At 43.0% G+C, this 17400-nt stretch overlaps 1 protein-coding gene across 1 annotated transcript; it reads left to right on the top strand.

Annotated features, from left to right (window-relative positions):
* The first annotated feature begins 3865 nt into the window (after positions 1–3865).
* On the top strand, positions 3866–15671 carry LOC129862586 (charged multivesicular body protein 1a). Its single transcript, XM_055934376.1, has 7 exons — positions 3866–4005; positions 4637–4656; positions 4758–4835; positions 12755–12901; positions 13103–13231; positions 13513–13709; positions 14474–15671. The coding sequence occupies exons 1-7, from the start codon at positions 3999–4001 to the stop codon at positions 14493–14495; spliced, it is 600 nt and encodes a 199-aa protein (XP_055790351.1). The 5' UTR covers positions 3866–3998; the 3' UTR covers positions 14496–15671.
* Positions 15672–17400: the final 1729 nt, after the last annotated feature.

Below are 17400 nucleotides of genomic sequence, written 5' to 3'. Positions count from 1 at the left end.
CTCGTTACCTGTATTAATGGCACCTGTTTGAACTTGTTATCAGTATAAAAGACACCTGTCCACAACCTCAAACCGTCACACTCCAAACTCCACTATGGCCAAGACCAAAGAGCTGTCAAAGGACACCAGAAACAAAATTGTAGACTTGCACCAGGCTGGGACGACTGAATCTGCAATAGGTAAGCAGCTTGGTTTGAAGAAATCAACTGTGGTAGCAATTATTAGGAAATGGAAGACATACAAGACCACTGATAATCTCCCTCGATCTGGGGCTTCACGCAAGATCTCACCCCGTGGGGTCAAAATGATCACAAGAACGGTGAGCAAAAATCCCAGAACCACACGGGGGGACCTAATGAATGACCTGCAGAGAGCTGCGACCAAAGTAACAAAGCCTACCATCAGTAACACACTACGCCGCCAGGGACTCAAATCCTGCAGTGCCAGACGTGTCCCCCTGCTTAAGCCAGTACATGTCCAGGCCCGTCTGAAGTTTGCTAGAAAGCATTTGGATGATCCAGAAGAAGATTGGGAGAATGTCATATGGTCAGATGAAACCAAAATAGAACTTTTTGGTAAAAACTCAACTCGTCGTGTTTGGAGGACAAAGAATAATGAGTTGCATCCAAAGAACACCATACCTACTGTGAAGCATGGGGGTGGAAACATCATGCTTTGGGGCTGTTTTTCTGCAAAGGGACCAGGGCGACTGATCCGTGTAAAGGAAAGAATGAATGGGGCCATGTATCGTGAGATTTTGAGTGAAAACCTCCTTCCATCAGCAAGGGCATTGAAGATGAAACGTGGCTGGGTCTTTCAGCATGACAATGATCCCAAACACACCGCCCGGGCAACGAAGGAGTGGCTTCGTAAGAAGCATTTCAAGGTCCTGGAGTGGCCTAGCCAGTCTCCAGATCTCAACCCCATAGAAAATCTTTGGAGGGAGTTGAAAGTCCGTGTTGCCCAGCAACAGCCCCAAAACATCACTGCTCTAGAGGAGATCTGCATGAAGGAATGGGCCAAAATACCAGCAACAGTGTGTGAAAACCTTGTGAAGACTTACAGAAAACGTTTGGCCTCTGTCATTGCCAACAAAGGGTATATAACAAAGTATTGAGATAAACTTTTGTTATTGACCAAATACTTATTTTCCACCATAATTTGCAAATAAATTCATTAAAAATCCTACAATATGATTTTCTGGGATTATTTTTCTCATTTTGTCTGTCATAGTTGAAGTGTACTTATGATGACAATTACAGGCCTCTCTCATCTTTTTAAGTGGGAGAACTTGCACAATTGGTGGCTGACTAAATACTTTTTTGCCCCACTGTATATCCCCCCCAAGCAGATACCTCGATGGCCCTCAAGGAACTTCACTGGACTCTATGTAAACTGGAAATCATATATCCTGAGGCTGCATTTATTGTAACTGGGGATTTCAACAAAGCTAATTTGAGAACAAGGCCAACTAAATTCTATCAGCACATTGACTGTAGCACTCGCGCGGGCAATACACTGGACCACTGCTACTCAAACTTACGCAATGCATACAAGGCTCTCCCCTGCCCTCCCTTTGGCAAATCCGACCATGACTCTATTTTGTTCCTACCGTCCAACAGGCAGAAACTCAAACAGGATTTACCCGTGACCAGAACCATTCAACGCTGGTCTGACCAACCGGAATCCACGCTTCATGATTGTTTCGATCACGCGGACTGGGGAACATTCCAGGAAGCCTCAGAGAATAACATCGATTTATATGCTGACTGGGTAAGTGAGTTTATAAGGTGCATTGGAGATGTTGTACCAACTGTGACTATTAAAACCTACCCTAACAGAAACCGTGGATAGATGGCGGCATTTGCGCAAAACTGAAAGCACGAACCACCTCATTCAACCATGGAAAGATGTCTGGGAATATGGCTGAATATAAACAGTGTAGTTATTCCCTCCGCAAGGCAATCAAACAAGCGAAACATAGGTATAGGGACCAAGTGGAGTTGCAATTCAAAGGCTCAGACATGAGACATATGTGGCAGGTTCTACAGGCAATTACGGACTACAAAAAGAAAACCAGCCACGTCACGGACACCGACGTGTTGCTTCCAGTCAAACTAAACACGTTTTGCCCGCTTTGAGAATAATATATAGTGCCACCGACACGGCCCGCTACCAAGGACTGCGGGACTGTTGTCCCCAAATGCTTCAAGATGGCCACCATTGTTCCTGTACTCAAGAAGGCAAAGATAACTGAACTAAACAACTATCGCTCCGTAGCACTCACTTCTGTCATCATGAAATGCTTTGAGAGACTAGTCAAGGATCACCTTCACCTTATCTGCCACCCTAGACCCAGTTCAGTTTGCATACCGCCCCAACATATCAACAGACGATACAATCACCATCACGCTGCATACTGCCCTATCCCATCTGGACAAGAGGAATACCTATGTAAGAATGCTGTTCATTGACTACAGCTTAGCATTCAACACCATAGTACCCTCCAAGCTCATCATTAAGCTTGAGGCCATGGGTCTCAACCCCGCCCTGTGCAATTGAGTCCTGGACTTTCTGACGGGCCGCCCCCAGGTGGTGAAGGTAGGAAACAACATCTCCACTTTGCTGATCCTCAACACTGGGGCCCCACAAAGGTGCGTGCTCAGCCCCCTCCTGTACTCCTTGTTCACCCATGACTGCGTGGCCATGCACACCTCCAACTCAATCATCAAGTTTGCAGATGACACAACAGTAGTGGGCTTGATTTCCAAAACGACAAGACAGGGAGGAGGTGAGGGCACTCGGAGTGTGGTAGCAGGAAAACGACCTCTCACTCAACGTCAACAAAACAAAGTAGATGATCGTGGACTTCAGGAGACAGCAGAGGGAGCACCCCCCTATTCACATCGACGGGACAGTAGTTGAGAAGGTGAAAAGTTTTAAGTTCCTCGATGTACACATCATGGAAAAACTGAAATGGTCCACACACACATACATACAGTGTGGTGAAGAAGGCACAACAGCGCCTCTTCAACCTCAGGAGGCTGAAGAAATTTGACTTGTCACCTAAAACCCTCACAAACTTTTACAGATGCACAATTGAGAGCATCGTGTCGGGCTGTATCACTGCCTGGTACGGCAACTGCTCTGTACTCAACCGCAAGGCTCTCCAGAAGGTGGTGTGGTCTGCACAACGCATCACCAGGGGTAAACTACCTGCCCTCCAGGACACCTACAGCACCCGATGTCACAGGAAGGCCAAAAAGATCATCAAGGACAACAACAACCGGAGCCACTGCCTGTTTCCCTCCGCTACCATCCAGAAGGCGAGGTCAGTACAGTTGCATCAAAGCTGGGACTCAGAGACTGAAAAACAGCTTCTATCTCAAGGCCATCAGACTGTTAAACAGCCATTACTAACACTGTGAGGCTGTTGCCTACATACAGACTCAAATCATTGGCCACTTTAATACATGGATCACTAGTCACTTTAAATAATGTTTACATATCTTACATTACTCATCTCATATGTATATAATGTATTTTATATCATCTATTGCATCTTGCCTATGCCACTCAGCCATTGCTCATCCATATATTTACATATTCCTATTCCATCCCTTTACATTTGTGTGTTTAAGGTAGTTGTTGTGGAACTGTAAGATTACTTGTTAGATATTACTGCACTGTCGGGAACTAAAAGCACAAGCATTTCGCTACACTCGCATTAACATCTACTAACCATGTGTATGTGACCAATAAAATTTTATTTTATTTGGATGACAAGGGGCTAAAAAAAATCCACATCATGTCATGTGACTGCCAATAATGGCCTCTTCCTATATGGCTTCAGCAACAGAAACGCCACTCTCACGTGACCCGTTCTGAACCCGGAAGAGTGTCGTCATACACGGAAATCTATACAATAGGGCAATTAGCTCATTTGCAAGGTAAAACATTTTTTTTTTAGGTGAAGTGGGACTCAAATACACGTGGACATGGATGGTAAGTCGTTTTCGACTTTTGATATGACGAGGTTGTCATCTTATTTTGAACTATGTCGCGCTAGCTAGCCGACATAAGCTAGCACAAAGCTTGGAAACCAGTCGGTGAGCTAAATCATGTTTTCAAGTTTTAATACCACAGCCACAAGTACAGTGAAATTCCTTTAATAAATGTTATTAGGATTTACCAAATATACACGTTTTTAATAGCTAGCTAAGATACCTGCTGCTATGTCATATGTCACCAGAAACTAAGACTAGTTCAAATAAGAAGGTTCAGACGAGTAAGTTAACATTACATGGTTATTATTGGAGAGGTGATTTTGCTTAACTGTCTGTAAGCCTAGATAGTTATCTAACGTTAGCTAGTTAATTAGCAACTTCCCACTAATTTATTCAATGTAAGGTAGTTAGCTATCATTACGTACGTTATCGCCATGGGAGTACAGTATAGTTTACAATGATCAGAAAGCATTGACGCCTTATACAATTCTATGATTTGGACACAGAGATCACTACCCTCACTCTGTCATATTGTCATTGCACAATGTTAGTGCTACGTAAGGTACGCCCAATTCACTCGGCTGTATTTATCACCCCTCCCATCCTATTTTTTTATTTCTTCATTTCAGACACACTCTTCCAACTGAAGGTATGTAAGAAATATGCATTATCTTTGTTAAGTTTAATTAAACACATCCATATTTTTTATTACAAATCTCAAATGTCTGCTGATACTTCTCTCTTTTACAGTTTACAGCAAAACAGCTTGAGAAACTTGCCAAAAAGGCAGAGAAGGATTCAAAATCTGAGCAAGCCAAAGTTAAAAAGGTCAGTAAGTGTGCTTTCTGGGACACAAATGTAGGCTAGTAAACAGTTGTGTGCAGTAAGGAGAAATGTTTTTGAGGTGTGAAGGTACTGCCTGAACAGATTTTAGTTTTTCTGCAAAACGTTTTTGCTATGTGGTGTACGCTGTTCCCTACTGAACACGACCCCTGTTATGGGTATTAGTGTTGAATGGCAGGAACCGGGTTACCTGCCATTCTACTCCCTTTTCCCAGGAATAATAACTGCGAGAAACCCATAAATGATTTATATGAACAATATGGCGTGAAACGGAACTGTTAAATTATATGCAATTTCTAAATCTGGCTTCTCTACTGCCTCGGCATGTTGAATCATCAACACTTAGGGTGGGGCCAGAGCCCATCTCAGTATGGAGCGCAGTTCACAATGCATGTAAACCTATCATCTCATCATGGTAACTTTTTTTTCTTGTGACAGGTAGGCCTGCATTTTCTGCAGCATAGTCTGTGCTACAGTAATATAAAGACTGAATTAGCATCTAATTTACCCATCTGGCGTTTGGGGGTCACCATATTTTTAATTGTGAAGATTTTATTCACTGCAGCAGCAGTGTTTTAAAACAGCCTGTCACTTTAATATTGTTGCTTTAAATCAGAGCATGCGTGAGCACTCTGTCTCCATTTTCATCAACTCCATTCAAATTGATATTCTTGTTCTAGATTTGATATATATATAGCCCTATATATAAACTCAGCAAAAACGTCCTCTCACTGTCAACTGTTTATTTTCAGCAAATTTAACGTGTAAATATTTATATGAATATAGCTAGATTCAACAACTGAGACATAAACTGAACAAGTTCCACAGACATGTGACTAACAGAAATGGAATAATGTGTCCCTGAACAAAGGGGGGGTCAAAATCAAAAGTAAGTCCTATCTGGTGTGGCCACCAGCTGCATTGAGTACGGCAGTGCATCTCCTCATGGACTGCACCAGATTTGCCAGTTCTTGCTGTGAAGTGTTACCCCGCTCTTCCACCAAGGCACCTGCAAGTTCCCAGACATTTCTGAGGGGAATGACCCTAGCCCTCATCCTCCGATCCAACAGGTCCCAGACGTGTACCGGATTGAGATCCGGGTTCTTCGCTGGCCATGGCATTCCTGTCCTGCAGGAAATCACGCACAGAACGAGCAGTATGGCTGGTGGCATTGTCATGCTGGAGGGTCATGTCAGGATGAGCCTGCAGGAAGGGTAGCACGCTCATTCCTTCGACGTTAACGCGAATCTGACCATCACCCCTGGTGAGACAAAACCATGATTTGTCAGTGAAGAGCACTTTTTGCCAGTCCTGTCTGGTCCAGCGATGGTGGGTTTGTGCCCAAAGGCGATGTTGTTGCCGGTGATGTCTCGTGAGGACATGCCTTACAACAGGCCTACAAGTCCTCAGTCCAGCCTCTCTCAGCCTATTGCGGACAGTCTGAGCACTGATGGAGGGATTGTGCGTTCCTGGTGTAACTCGGGCAGTTGTTATTGCCATCCTGTACCTGTCCCGCAGGTGTGAAGTTCGGATGTGTTGTTACACGTGGTCTGCCACTGCGAGGAAGATTAGCTGTCTGTCCTGTAGCCCTGTCTTAGGCATCTCACAGTACGAACATTGCAATTTATTGACCTGGCCAAATCTGCAGTCCTCATGCCTCCTTGCAGCATGCCTAAAGCACGTTCTCGCAGATGAGCAGGGACCCTGGGCATCTTTCTTTTGGTATTTTTCAGAGTCAGTAGAAAGGCCTCTTTAGTGTCCTAAGTTTTCATAACTGTGACCTTAATTGCCTACTGTCTGTAAGCTGTTTGTGTCTTAACGACTGTTCCACAGGTACATGTTCATTAATTGTGCATGGTTCAATGATCAAGCATGTGAAGCAGTGTTTAAACAAATTATCTTTGAAAGACATGGTCCTGAAAAAGGGACGTTTCTTTTTTTGCTGAGTATAGATGTCCTAGAAAAATACATGTGTGTGTGTATATATGTCCTAACCTAGCCTACCTCTTTCAGGTAATAAATTCAATTCAGTATTAACTTTTATATTTAGCTAATTAATGCTGGGTTATGCATAATAAGCTTCTATCTTATAGCCTCTGTTTTTTGCGCAATACGTAAGCACCTGTGCTCCGCTGGCGCCTCTCCCTAAAAAACGTTCCTTAGCTATTGGAATCCCATGCAGTCAAAGCTAGACAAGAATAGCTTGCTGGCCTCCCGGGTGGCGCAGTGGTCTAGGGCACTGCATCGCAGTGCTAACTGCGCCACCAGAGTCTCTGGGTTCGCCCCCAGGCTCTGTCGCAGCCGGCCGCGACCGGGAGGTCCGTGGGGCGACGCACAATTGGGCTAGCGTCGTCCGGGTTAGGGAGGGTTTGGCCGGTAGGGATTTCCTTGTCTCATCGCGCTCCAGCGACTCCTGTGGCGGGCTGGGCGCAGTGCACGCTAACCAAGGGGGCCAGGTGCACGGTGTTTCCTCCGACACATGGGTGCGGCTGGCTTCCGGGTTGGAGGCGCGCTGTGTTAAAGAAGCAGTGCGGCTTGGTTGGGTTGTGCCTCGGAGGACGCATGTCTTTCGACCTTCGTCTCTCCCGAGCCCGTACGGGAGTTGTAGCGATGAGACAAGATAGTAATTACTAGCGATTGGATACCACAAATTGGGGAGAAAAGGGGATAAAATAAAAAAAAAAAAAAAAAAAAAAAAAGAATAGCTTGCTGGACATTTTTTTTCTGAATTTCTTCTACCAATAGACTTTTCGAAGAGGTACGCTAGCTCTTGTTTGCTCAATGTTAAATACAGCAGCCAATAGAACTCACGGGTAGTTTGAAAGAAGAGCAAACACATGATGGCGGTAACCATTCAATCTTCATGAAGCGAAGTGAAAGCCTTTTCCATCTAATTCTAGTCCTATATTATTCAAGGATGTCATAAGAATGATGAAAAATATGGACGACAACAATTTATAACTGTTGAAAGTGAGGAAGGAATGAAGCAACAATAGAGAAAGGGGAGGTATGCTAATAACATTAGGGGAAATATTATGGAAGATGCATATATGCGTCAGCCACTAATTATGCAAATATGCCTTAATATATTTCAAAATCAAATGTCTAGCCTATACTTGTAACTTCGTAGGCCGCATCAGCTGCACAAGAATCACATTCTCTCCCTGCTTTATCCTTGTTTGAACAATGTGCGTAATTCCAGTCCATATAATACCATACAGTTCACACTCAAAAATATTAGCCTACTGGAGCTAGTTTCAGTTATTTGCCCAAGAGAGAAAATAAAGTGCATTCGGAAAGTATTCAGACCCCTTGACTTTTTCCACATTTTGTTAAGTTACAGGCTTATTCAAAAATAGATTTTTCCCTCCTCAATTTACACACAATACCCCATAATAACAAAGCAAATATATATATATATATATTTTTTACATTTTAGCAAATGCATTTGCAAATACATTTGCATAAGTATTCAGACCCTTTACACAGTAATTTGAAGCACCTTTGGCAGTGATTACAGCCTCGAGTCTTCTTGGGTATGACACTGCAAGCTTCTGTTTTTTGGCACATCTGTTTTTTGGGGGAGTGGAGTTTCTCCCATTCCTCTCTGCAGATCCTCTCAAGCTCTGTCAGGTTGAATGGGGAGCATTGCTGCACAGCTATTTTCAGATCTCTCCAGAGATGTTCGATCGGGTTCAAGTCTAGGCTCTGGCTGGGCCACTCAAGGACTTTCAGAGAATTGTCCCAAAGACACTCCTGCATTGTCTTGGTTGTGTGCTTAAGGGTCATTGTCCTGTTGGAAGATGAACCTTCGCCCCAGTCTGAGAACCAGAAGCGGGCTGTCGTGCCTTTTTTACTGAGGAGTGGCTTCCGTCTGGCCACTCTACCATAAAAGCCTGATTGGTGGAGTGCTGCAGAGATGGTTGTCTTTCTGGGAGGTTCTCCCATCTCCACAGAGGAACTCTAGAGTTCTGTCAGAGTGAGCATCGGGTTCTTGGTCACCTCCCTGACCAAGGTCCTTCTCCCCCGTTTGGTCGGGCGGCCAGCTCTGGGAAGAGTCTTGGTGATTCCAAACTTCTTACGTTTAAGAATGATGGAGGCCACTGTGTTCTTGGGAACCTTCAATGCTGCAGAAATGTTTTTGGTACCCTTCCCCAGATCTGTGCCTCGACACAATCCTGTCTTGGTGCTCTACGGACAATTTCTTCAACCTATTTTTTTGCTCTGACATGCACTGTCAACTGTGGGACCTTATATAGACAGATGTGTGCCTTTCCAAATCATGTCCAATCAATTGAATTTACCACAGGTGGACTCCAAGTTGTAGAAACATCTCAAAGATGATCAATTCAAACAGGATGCACCTGAGATCAATTTCCAGTCTCATAGCAAAATGTCTGAATAATTATGTAAATAAGGTATTTCTGTTTTATATTTCATATGTTTGCAAACATTTCTAGAAACCTGTATTTGCTTTGTCATTATGGCTTATTGTGTGTAGGTTGATGAGGGGAAAATTATATTGAATCAATTTTAGAATAAGGCTGTAATGTAACAAAATGTGGATAAAGTCAAGGGGTCTGAATACTTTCCCGAAGGCACTGTAGCGAGCTACATTTGTGGGCTTTTATGTTTTTCTGTCGTGCTTAATGTGCAGTAGCCTATATCATATAGGTCTATGTATTGGATAACTGCGCAATCGTTTGGGATTTTTTGGGGGCTTGCGTCATGAAATGTCTTTTAATGTAAGGCTCATCAGGCTCAAGTAGGATCAGTGTATTGTTCATACTAGTACTGAAACGACTAGGCAGGATCAGCACCCAGTAAACCCCATAGTGTATAAACAACGTGAGAATATTGATACAATTTGTGTCATTAAATACACTACACTGCTCGTCAAACATCTCATTCCAAAATCATGGGTATTAATATGGAGTTGGTCATCTCCTTTGCTGCCACTGTATAACAGCCTTTCCTCTTCTGGGAAGGCTTTCCACTAGATGTTGGAACAGTTGCTGTGGGGACTTGCTTCCATTCAGCCACGAGCATTAGTGAGGTCGGGCACTGATGTGGAGCGATTAGCCCTGGTTCGCAGTCGGCGTTCCAATTCATCCCAAAGGTGTTTGATGGGGTTGAGGTCAAGGCTCTGAAGGCCAGTCAAGTTCTTCCACACCGATCTCGACAAACAATTTCTCTATGGACCTCGCTTTGTGCATGGGGGCATTGTCATGCCGAAACAGGAAAGGGCCTTCCCCAAACTGTTGGAAGCACAGAATCATCTAGAATGTCATTGTATGCTGTAGCTTTAAGATTTTCCTTCAATGGAACTAAATTCCTAGCCTGAAACATGAAAAACAGCCCCAGACAATTATTCCTCCTCCACCAAACTTTACAGTTGGCACTAAGCATCCGGCAGGTAGCGTTCTCCTGACATCCACCAAACCCAGATTTGTCCAGACTGCCAGTTGGTGAAGCGTGATTCATCACTCCAGAGAACGCGTTTCCACTGTTCCAGAGTCCAATGGCGGCGGTCTTTACACCACTCCAGCCGACACTTGGCATTGCGCATGGTCATCTTAGGCTTGAGTTCGGCTGCTCAGCAATGGAAACCCTTTTCCTGGAGCTCCCAACGAACAGTGCTGTGCTGACGTTGCCTCCAGAAGCATTTCAAAACTGTGAGGTTCTGTGGCTACCACTTCGCGGCTGAGCCATTGTTCCTCCTAGACGTTTCCACTTCACAATAACAGCACTTACAGTTGATTGGGCCAGCTCTAGCAGGGCAGAAATTTGACTAACTGAGGAAAGGTGGCGTCCAATGATAGTGCCACGTTGAAAGTCACTGTGCTCTTCAGTAAGGCCATTCTACTGCCAATGTTTGTCTATTGAGATTGCATGGCTGTATGCTCAATTTTATAGACATTTCAGCAATGAGTGTGTCTGAAATAGCCAAATACACTAATTTAAAGTGGTGTCCACATACTTTTGGTGATGTAGTGTAGCTCATTTTAACATCATTATTAGGCATTGTGTTCTGTTGGCGTTTGACAGGACAGGTCAAATAAAGAGGTGTGCTACACATTACCCAGCAGGTGGCAGTGGATGATCATGGTTCAGGCTGCCTTGGTCCATTACTGACCAAAGTATTTACAACCAGGGGCCAAAACTCTGAGTAGGAGTGCTGATTTAGGATCAGTTTTCCTTATAGATCACAATTAATAAGATTACATGGACAGGGTGGACCTGATCCTAGATCAGTACTCTTACTCTAAGATGCTTGTTACACATAAGCCTCTGAACTTGTTTACATAGGCAACTGAAGTGACTTTTGATAGTACAGTGGGGAGAAGTATGACACACTGCCGATTTTGCAGGTTTTTCTACTTACAAAACATGTAGAGGTCTAATTTTTATCATAGGTACACTTCAACTGTGAGAGACGGAATCTAAAACAAAAATCCAGAAAATCCCATTGTATGAATTATAAGTAATTAATTTGAATTTTATTGCATGACATAAGTATTTGATACATCAGAAAAGCAGAACTTAATATTTGGTACAGAAACCTTTGTTTGCAATTACAGAGATCATACGTTTCCTGTAGTTCTTGACCAGGTTTGCACACACTGCAGCAGGGATTTTGGCCCACTCCTCCATACAGACCTTCTCCAGATCCTTCAGGTTTCTGGGCTGTCGCTGGGCAATACGGACTTTAAGCTCCCTCCAAAGATTTTCTATTGGGTTCAGGTCTGGAGACTGACTAGGCCACTCCAGGACCTTGATGCTTCTTACGGAGCCACTCCTTAGTTGCCCTGGCTGTGTCTTTCAGGTTGTTGTCATGCTGGAAGACCCACCACGACCCATCTTCAATACTATTACTGAGGGAAGGAGGTTGTTGGCCAAGATCTTGTGATACATGGCCCCATCCATCCTCCCCTCAATACGGTGCAGTCATCCTGTCCCCAAAGAATGATGTTTCCACCTCCATGCTTCACGGCTGGGATGGTGTTCTTGGGGTTGTACTCATCCTTCTTCCTCCAAACACGGCGAGTGGCGTTTAGTCTCATCAGACCACATGACCTTCTCCCATTCCTCCTCTGGATCATCCAGATGGTCATTGGCAAACTTCAGACGGGCCTGGACATGCGCTGGCTTGAGCAGGGGGACCTTGCGTGCGCTGCAGGATTTTAATCCATGACTGCGTAGTGTGTTACTAATGGTTTTCTTTGAGACTGGTCCCAGCTCTCCTCAGGTCATTTACCAGGTCCTGCCGTGTAGTTCTGGGCTGATCCCTCACCTTCCTCATGATCATTGATGCCCCACGAGGTGAGATCTTGCTTGGAGCCCCATACCGTGGGTGATTGACCGTCATCTTGAACTTCTTCCATTTTCTAATAATTGCGCCAACAGCTGTTGCCTTCTCACCAAGCTGCTTGCCTATTGTCCTGTAGCCCATCCCAGCCTTGTGCAGGTCTACAACTTAACCCTGATGTCCTTACACAGCTCTCTGGTCTTGGCCATTGTGGAGAGGTTGGAGTCTGTTTGATTGAGTGTGTGTACAGGTGTCTTTTTATACAGGTAACGAGTTCAAACAGGTGCAGTTAATACAGGTAATGAGTGGAGAACAGGAGGGCTTCTTAAAGAAAAACAAACAGGTCTGTGAGAGCCGGAATTCTTACTGGTTGGTAGGTGATAAAATACTTATGTCATGCAATAAAATGCAAATTAATTACTTAAAAATCATACAATGTGATTATCTGGATTTTTGTTTTAGATTCCGTCTCTCACAGTTGAAGTGTACCTATGATAAAAATTACAGACCTCTACATGCTTTGTAAGTAGGAAAACCTGCAAAATCGGCAGTGTCTTAAATACTTGTTCTCCCCACTGTATGTTTGTCTCACCAGGCTCTTCAGTTGAAGAATGTGGACGTTGCCAGAGTGTATGCAGAGAATGCCATCCGTAAGAAGAACGAGGGCCTTAATTGGCTGCGCATGGCATCTCGTGTTGATGCTGTAGCCTCCAAGGTCCAGACTGCAGTCGCTATGAAGGCGGTGAGTCTATTCCCTCTGCCTAATAATAACAACAGTGTGCTGTCATTCAATTGTATTTCACTCATCAGTCAATGTCATCTTTCTCTTGACCTCCAATCTCTACCATCTTCTCTATTGTCTACTTTCATGAGCATGCACTCTGTCCTACTTTCATATGTGGCTCTCTGCTTATCTGATCCTGTCTGGCTTTTTTCCCCCTAGGTCACAAAGAATATGACGCAGGTCACAAAGGCACTCGACAAGGCACTGGGTTCCATGGACCTGCAGAAGGTGTCTGCTGTCATGGACAAGTTTGAGACACAGGTCCAGAACCTGGATGTTCACACCTCTGTGAGTGGCACAAGTTATAGAAAGTATTCCTCATGTGTATAACTGTTGTACTCCTAATTGATTTAAATCATTACTTCACCTACCTCTTATTCACTTGTCCCCTTCTTTCCTAAGACCTCTATTTCAATAGGCCTCCTCAACCATTGTACTCCTAATTAACTAACCATTGTGGTTTACTTAACCCTCTATCTCACCATGTATTACTGTACCTTTCTGGATAATCATATATGTTGCGTTAATGGTGAAACAATATAAACCCACTCACTGTTCCCATCCTGTAGGTGATGGAGGACTCGATGAGCTCGGCCACCACGCTGACCACGCCCCAAGACCAGGTGGATGACCTCATCCTCCAGATAGCAGAGGAGAGTGGTCTGGAGGTGATGGACCAGCTCAGCCAGGTGCCTGCAGGAGCCACCTCACTGGGAGAGAGCTCCTCACGCTCACAGCACGAGAAGGAGGACCAGCTGTCCCGCAGGTACACTAACAATCCAGCTTTCACTGGCTACTGTGTGATATTTGGCTTGTTTTCTAAAATAAGGAAATGTGATGATGACAAGGCAACTTAAGCTATTCTCAAATGATTTTAGACTGTGAAGTAGTGTAGATTCTGGCTAGATGTGTTGGAGCTTTGATAGACCCCCTTTTTAATTATGCAGGTGATATTCCATGGACTATAGAAAACACACAAAAAAATGATACAATTAATGACTGTTTATAATAAATTATTTATTTGTTTAACCCTTTCAAGCAGGGAGCCCTATTGAGACCAAGGTTTCTTTTTCAAGGGAAACCTGCATGACAAGATCAGCAGCAATTACACAAAAAAGTTACACAGATACTAAAATCAATGCAGGAGCATAGGAAACACACAACAAAAAAACACAATTATAAAAACACCAACATTCGTCATTGAAGAGGTCCTCTATCAAAAAATCTGAATGCGCCGATGTGTTCAACTGTAGGGTATTCTGAAAATTGTTCCATAAGTGAGGAGTGAAGAAACGAAAAACTGTTTAACTAAATATGTAGTAACCGATGGAATTTCAAGCATTAGCTATCCCTGTGAGCAGGTATGGTACACTCGTGCTTCTATAGGTTGGTAACAATGTTAGATTACGTGGCAGTTTTTTCAAAAGGGCTTTATAAATTAACAGAATGGAATGTTTCGATCTATGTGACGTCATAGGCAAAGATTTTCATATAAATAAACAATGACACTTTTTTTTACTTTTGTTGCAGGTTGGCAGCGTTGCGGAACTGAAGATATATCTTGGGTATTTGCGAGACAGATGGAGGCTTGACAGCTGCTTGGGAACAGACAGCGGAGGGAGCTGTGTGACTCTATCGAACTGTTTTTATCGTGATGACCTAATGAGCCTATTGATTTCCATCCCCACATCTATTTATATGCACACTCACACTGTGTTGCTGAAAATACCACCTGAGAAGGCATGGGTCTCTCCTTTGTCTCTCTGTCCATTTCTCTCTCTGTTGCACAACAATCTATTTTCCCCACCTCTGGTTTTCCCTCTCCCATATCAGTCTTTCTGTCTCTCACTCTTGTCTTCTCTCCTTCAGGGCTCCCTTAAATATTCCCCTTGGTTGGTTAGTTCTTGTGAATTTCGGTACATTGCCACTTGAGAATTTCTTTTTGTATGTATATTTGAATGGGAGGGTTTTCCTGAAAATAAAAAAGGGTTTTACAAAATATATAAATCCTATAGTGGAAAGGGGTGTTTTAAAACAGACATATTCATGTAATATAAGGACCCCTGGCACTTATTGGGTGTTGTATTTCAAATGTGGGGTTGTCTTTGTTTTTATATTTAATATCGTTTGTTTTCTATTTGCTACCGTCAGATGGAAGGAGTATAACACAGGTTCTCTTCAACACAGTGTGAAGGGGAGGCCTTCTACCAAACAGACCATCAATGAGTGCTCTGATGTATACCAACTTTTCCACGGTTTGACAACACAAAGAAAGTCATGACATCACACACACTACTTCTTAACTCATAGTAGAAATGATCCTTTGACATAATGTAATCATTAGTTATATATACTGTACAGAGAGGACAATCCTCAGTCATACATGTTTTTTTAAGCAGTCAAATTAACTACTTTTTGTTTCTTTATTTCTCTAATCTTTTGCTAATTCATGCCTATTTGCTTTGAATATTTATGCCTTATTGGGATGCAGGTATTTGCGTAGGTGCTTCTCCTCAGTGCCTGAATTCAACTAGTTCTAGTGATTGATCCTATGTAGGTTATGTCAGCATATAATAAGGATTCCCCTTTCTGTACCCATCAAACCAGAAATGTGGCTGCTGTAGCTACAGTAAGACATTTTGGGAATCATTTTCAGTTTACAGGGGGAGGTTTATTTATACTCAAATGTGTTTTATCTTGTGGAAATAAAAGCCCTCTGATATGAAAATGTGGCTCTACTAATATAATTTCAACACTCAGGAAATGACAGCAGCACAAGCAAACTGATATACTTATTGCTTAGTTTGCAGCATTTTTATATGTAACCAAGTACCATGTAACCACAACATGGGTTCAATCCATAGACCAGGGTCAACCTATCTTATTTTGTGATTGATAATTGCTTTAACACATATACATATTTTACTCTTTGCTCTAGTAAGCTCACATACTTCACAGTTCAAACTGTTGATAGTTCTCTGTGATGCTGTGAAATTCACTGCCTCACATATATTTTGGTTACTTTTCCTGGTGGACCGATGGTCCTTATATTTGCCAGATAAGATTATATAACACCAGTGGAAGCTGCTGAGGGGAGGACGGCACATAATAATGGCTGGAATGGAGCAAATGGAATGGCATCAAACACACGGAGTTGATACATTTCCACCTATTCCGCTCCAGCCATTACCACATGCCCGTCCTCCCCAGATTAAGGTGCCACCAACCTCCTGTGTATAACACGCTTGCCTACATTCATCTAGTGTAAACAGGTCACTGTGTCATGTTGTAGATAACTTTTGAAGTATGTTTAGTCTGTCAGTCAGAGGCAGACATAGACTAATTGTTGTATACTGTTCATACCTTAGTGCCTAACTTCAAAGAAACCTCTAATTTGTCACCATGGCCATACTGGAACAACTGTCTACAGTAGGTGTGGGTGGAAATCTACCCAAGAGCTTTTCTCCTGTGTCTTTTGTGAGTTATATTATAACAGAGCTGGGAAACAAAACACTGGGCTGCCTTGTGGCTCTTAACATCAGTCACTCTGCTAAATGTCAGGAGAGCTTTCCAGATCAGCAGGTTGTCGGCTGAAATGCTTTCACAGAAGACCTCCCTCTTTTCTTGGAACCTCTGTTTGAGTCATGAGTCAAAGTGCTGTAGGCCACACTGCACAATAGATGACTGCACTCATCATTAAATTGAAAGTGGCTGCACTCACTATCTATGATAGTTTGAATAGCTGTCTCACTAAAAATACTGACTGGACTCACTTAACCTTTTATAAAGTAGGAGACACATCATGCCATAAACCCATTCATCTTATGTGCTGCACTGGCTGTTCTGAGAGAACGGGTTCCCTTACATAATACAAATGTCGGTATCAAATTTCACAATTGTATTTGTTGTGTACGAATGTCCCATCAGCAGTACTTGGCAGCGACCTGGAACTGGATACCATGCAGTGTGTGTGTGTGTTATTGGTCACTGTGCTTTTGCTCAGTGAGGAAATATGCAGCGGGCAAAAGATCAAGACAATTTGATGTTGTTCCTGCAGTGGCCCAACAAGCTTCTAAAGATAAAATAATAAAGGTTACAAAACCTCAAGATGCCTATTAAGTTCAACGTAGATTTTCAATGGAACACAGACAATGTGTTATTCTAGAGCTCACCAGACATCAAACATCTGGAACTAGAACAGACTAGCTTGAACACTTTCCAGTGTTATACAATATATATATATATATAAAAAAAAAAACGTTTTTCAATATAACTGTCTTACATATATTTTATTAACAATAACACATTTCAATTAAAACAAAAAACATATGTATTGTTTCATTATCTGACACTTGTAAGTGTTTTTCCTGGTGGTTAAGGCACGACAGGAAAGCCACCATTTTCATAGAATGACCCTGTGTGTGTGTGTGTGTGTGATGTCAGAATAACTAAATAAG

This window comes from Salvelinus fontinalis, chromosome 9, assembly GCF_029448725.1.
Source record: "Salvelinus fontinalis isolate EN_2023a chromosome 9, ASM2944872v1, whole genome shotgun sequence".
In the NCBI taxonomy this organism is placed as follows: domain Eukaryota; kingdom Metazoa; phylum Chordata; class Actinopteri; order Salmoniformes; family Salmonidae; genus Salvelinus; species Salvelinus fontinalis.
The sequence above is the reverse complement of the archived record's forward strand: the minus strand, read 5'-3'. Positions and strand labels throughout refer to the sequence as shown.

Bases quoted from the DNA above. Each gene is read 5' to 3' on its own strand.
- LOC129862586 (XM_055934376.1), top strand. The intron at 12,902-13,102 runs GTGAGTCTATTC...TTTTCCCCCTAG, and splicing joins CTGCAGTCGCTATGAAGGCG to GTCACAAAGAATATGACGCA. The intron at 13,232-13,512 runs GTGAGTGGCACA...CCCATCCTGTAG, and splicing joins ACCTGGATGTTCACACCTCT to GTGATGGAGGACTCGATGAG.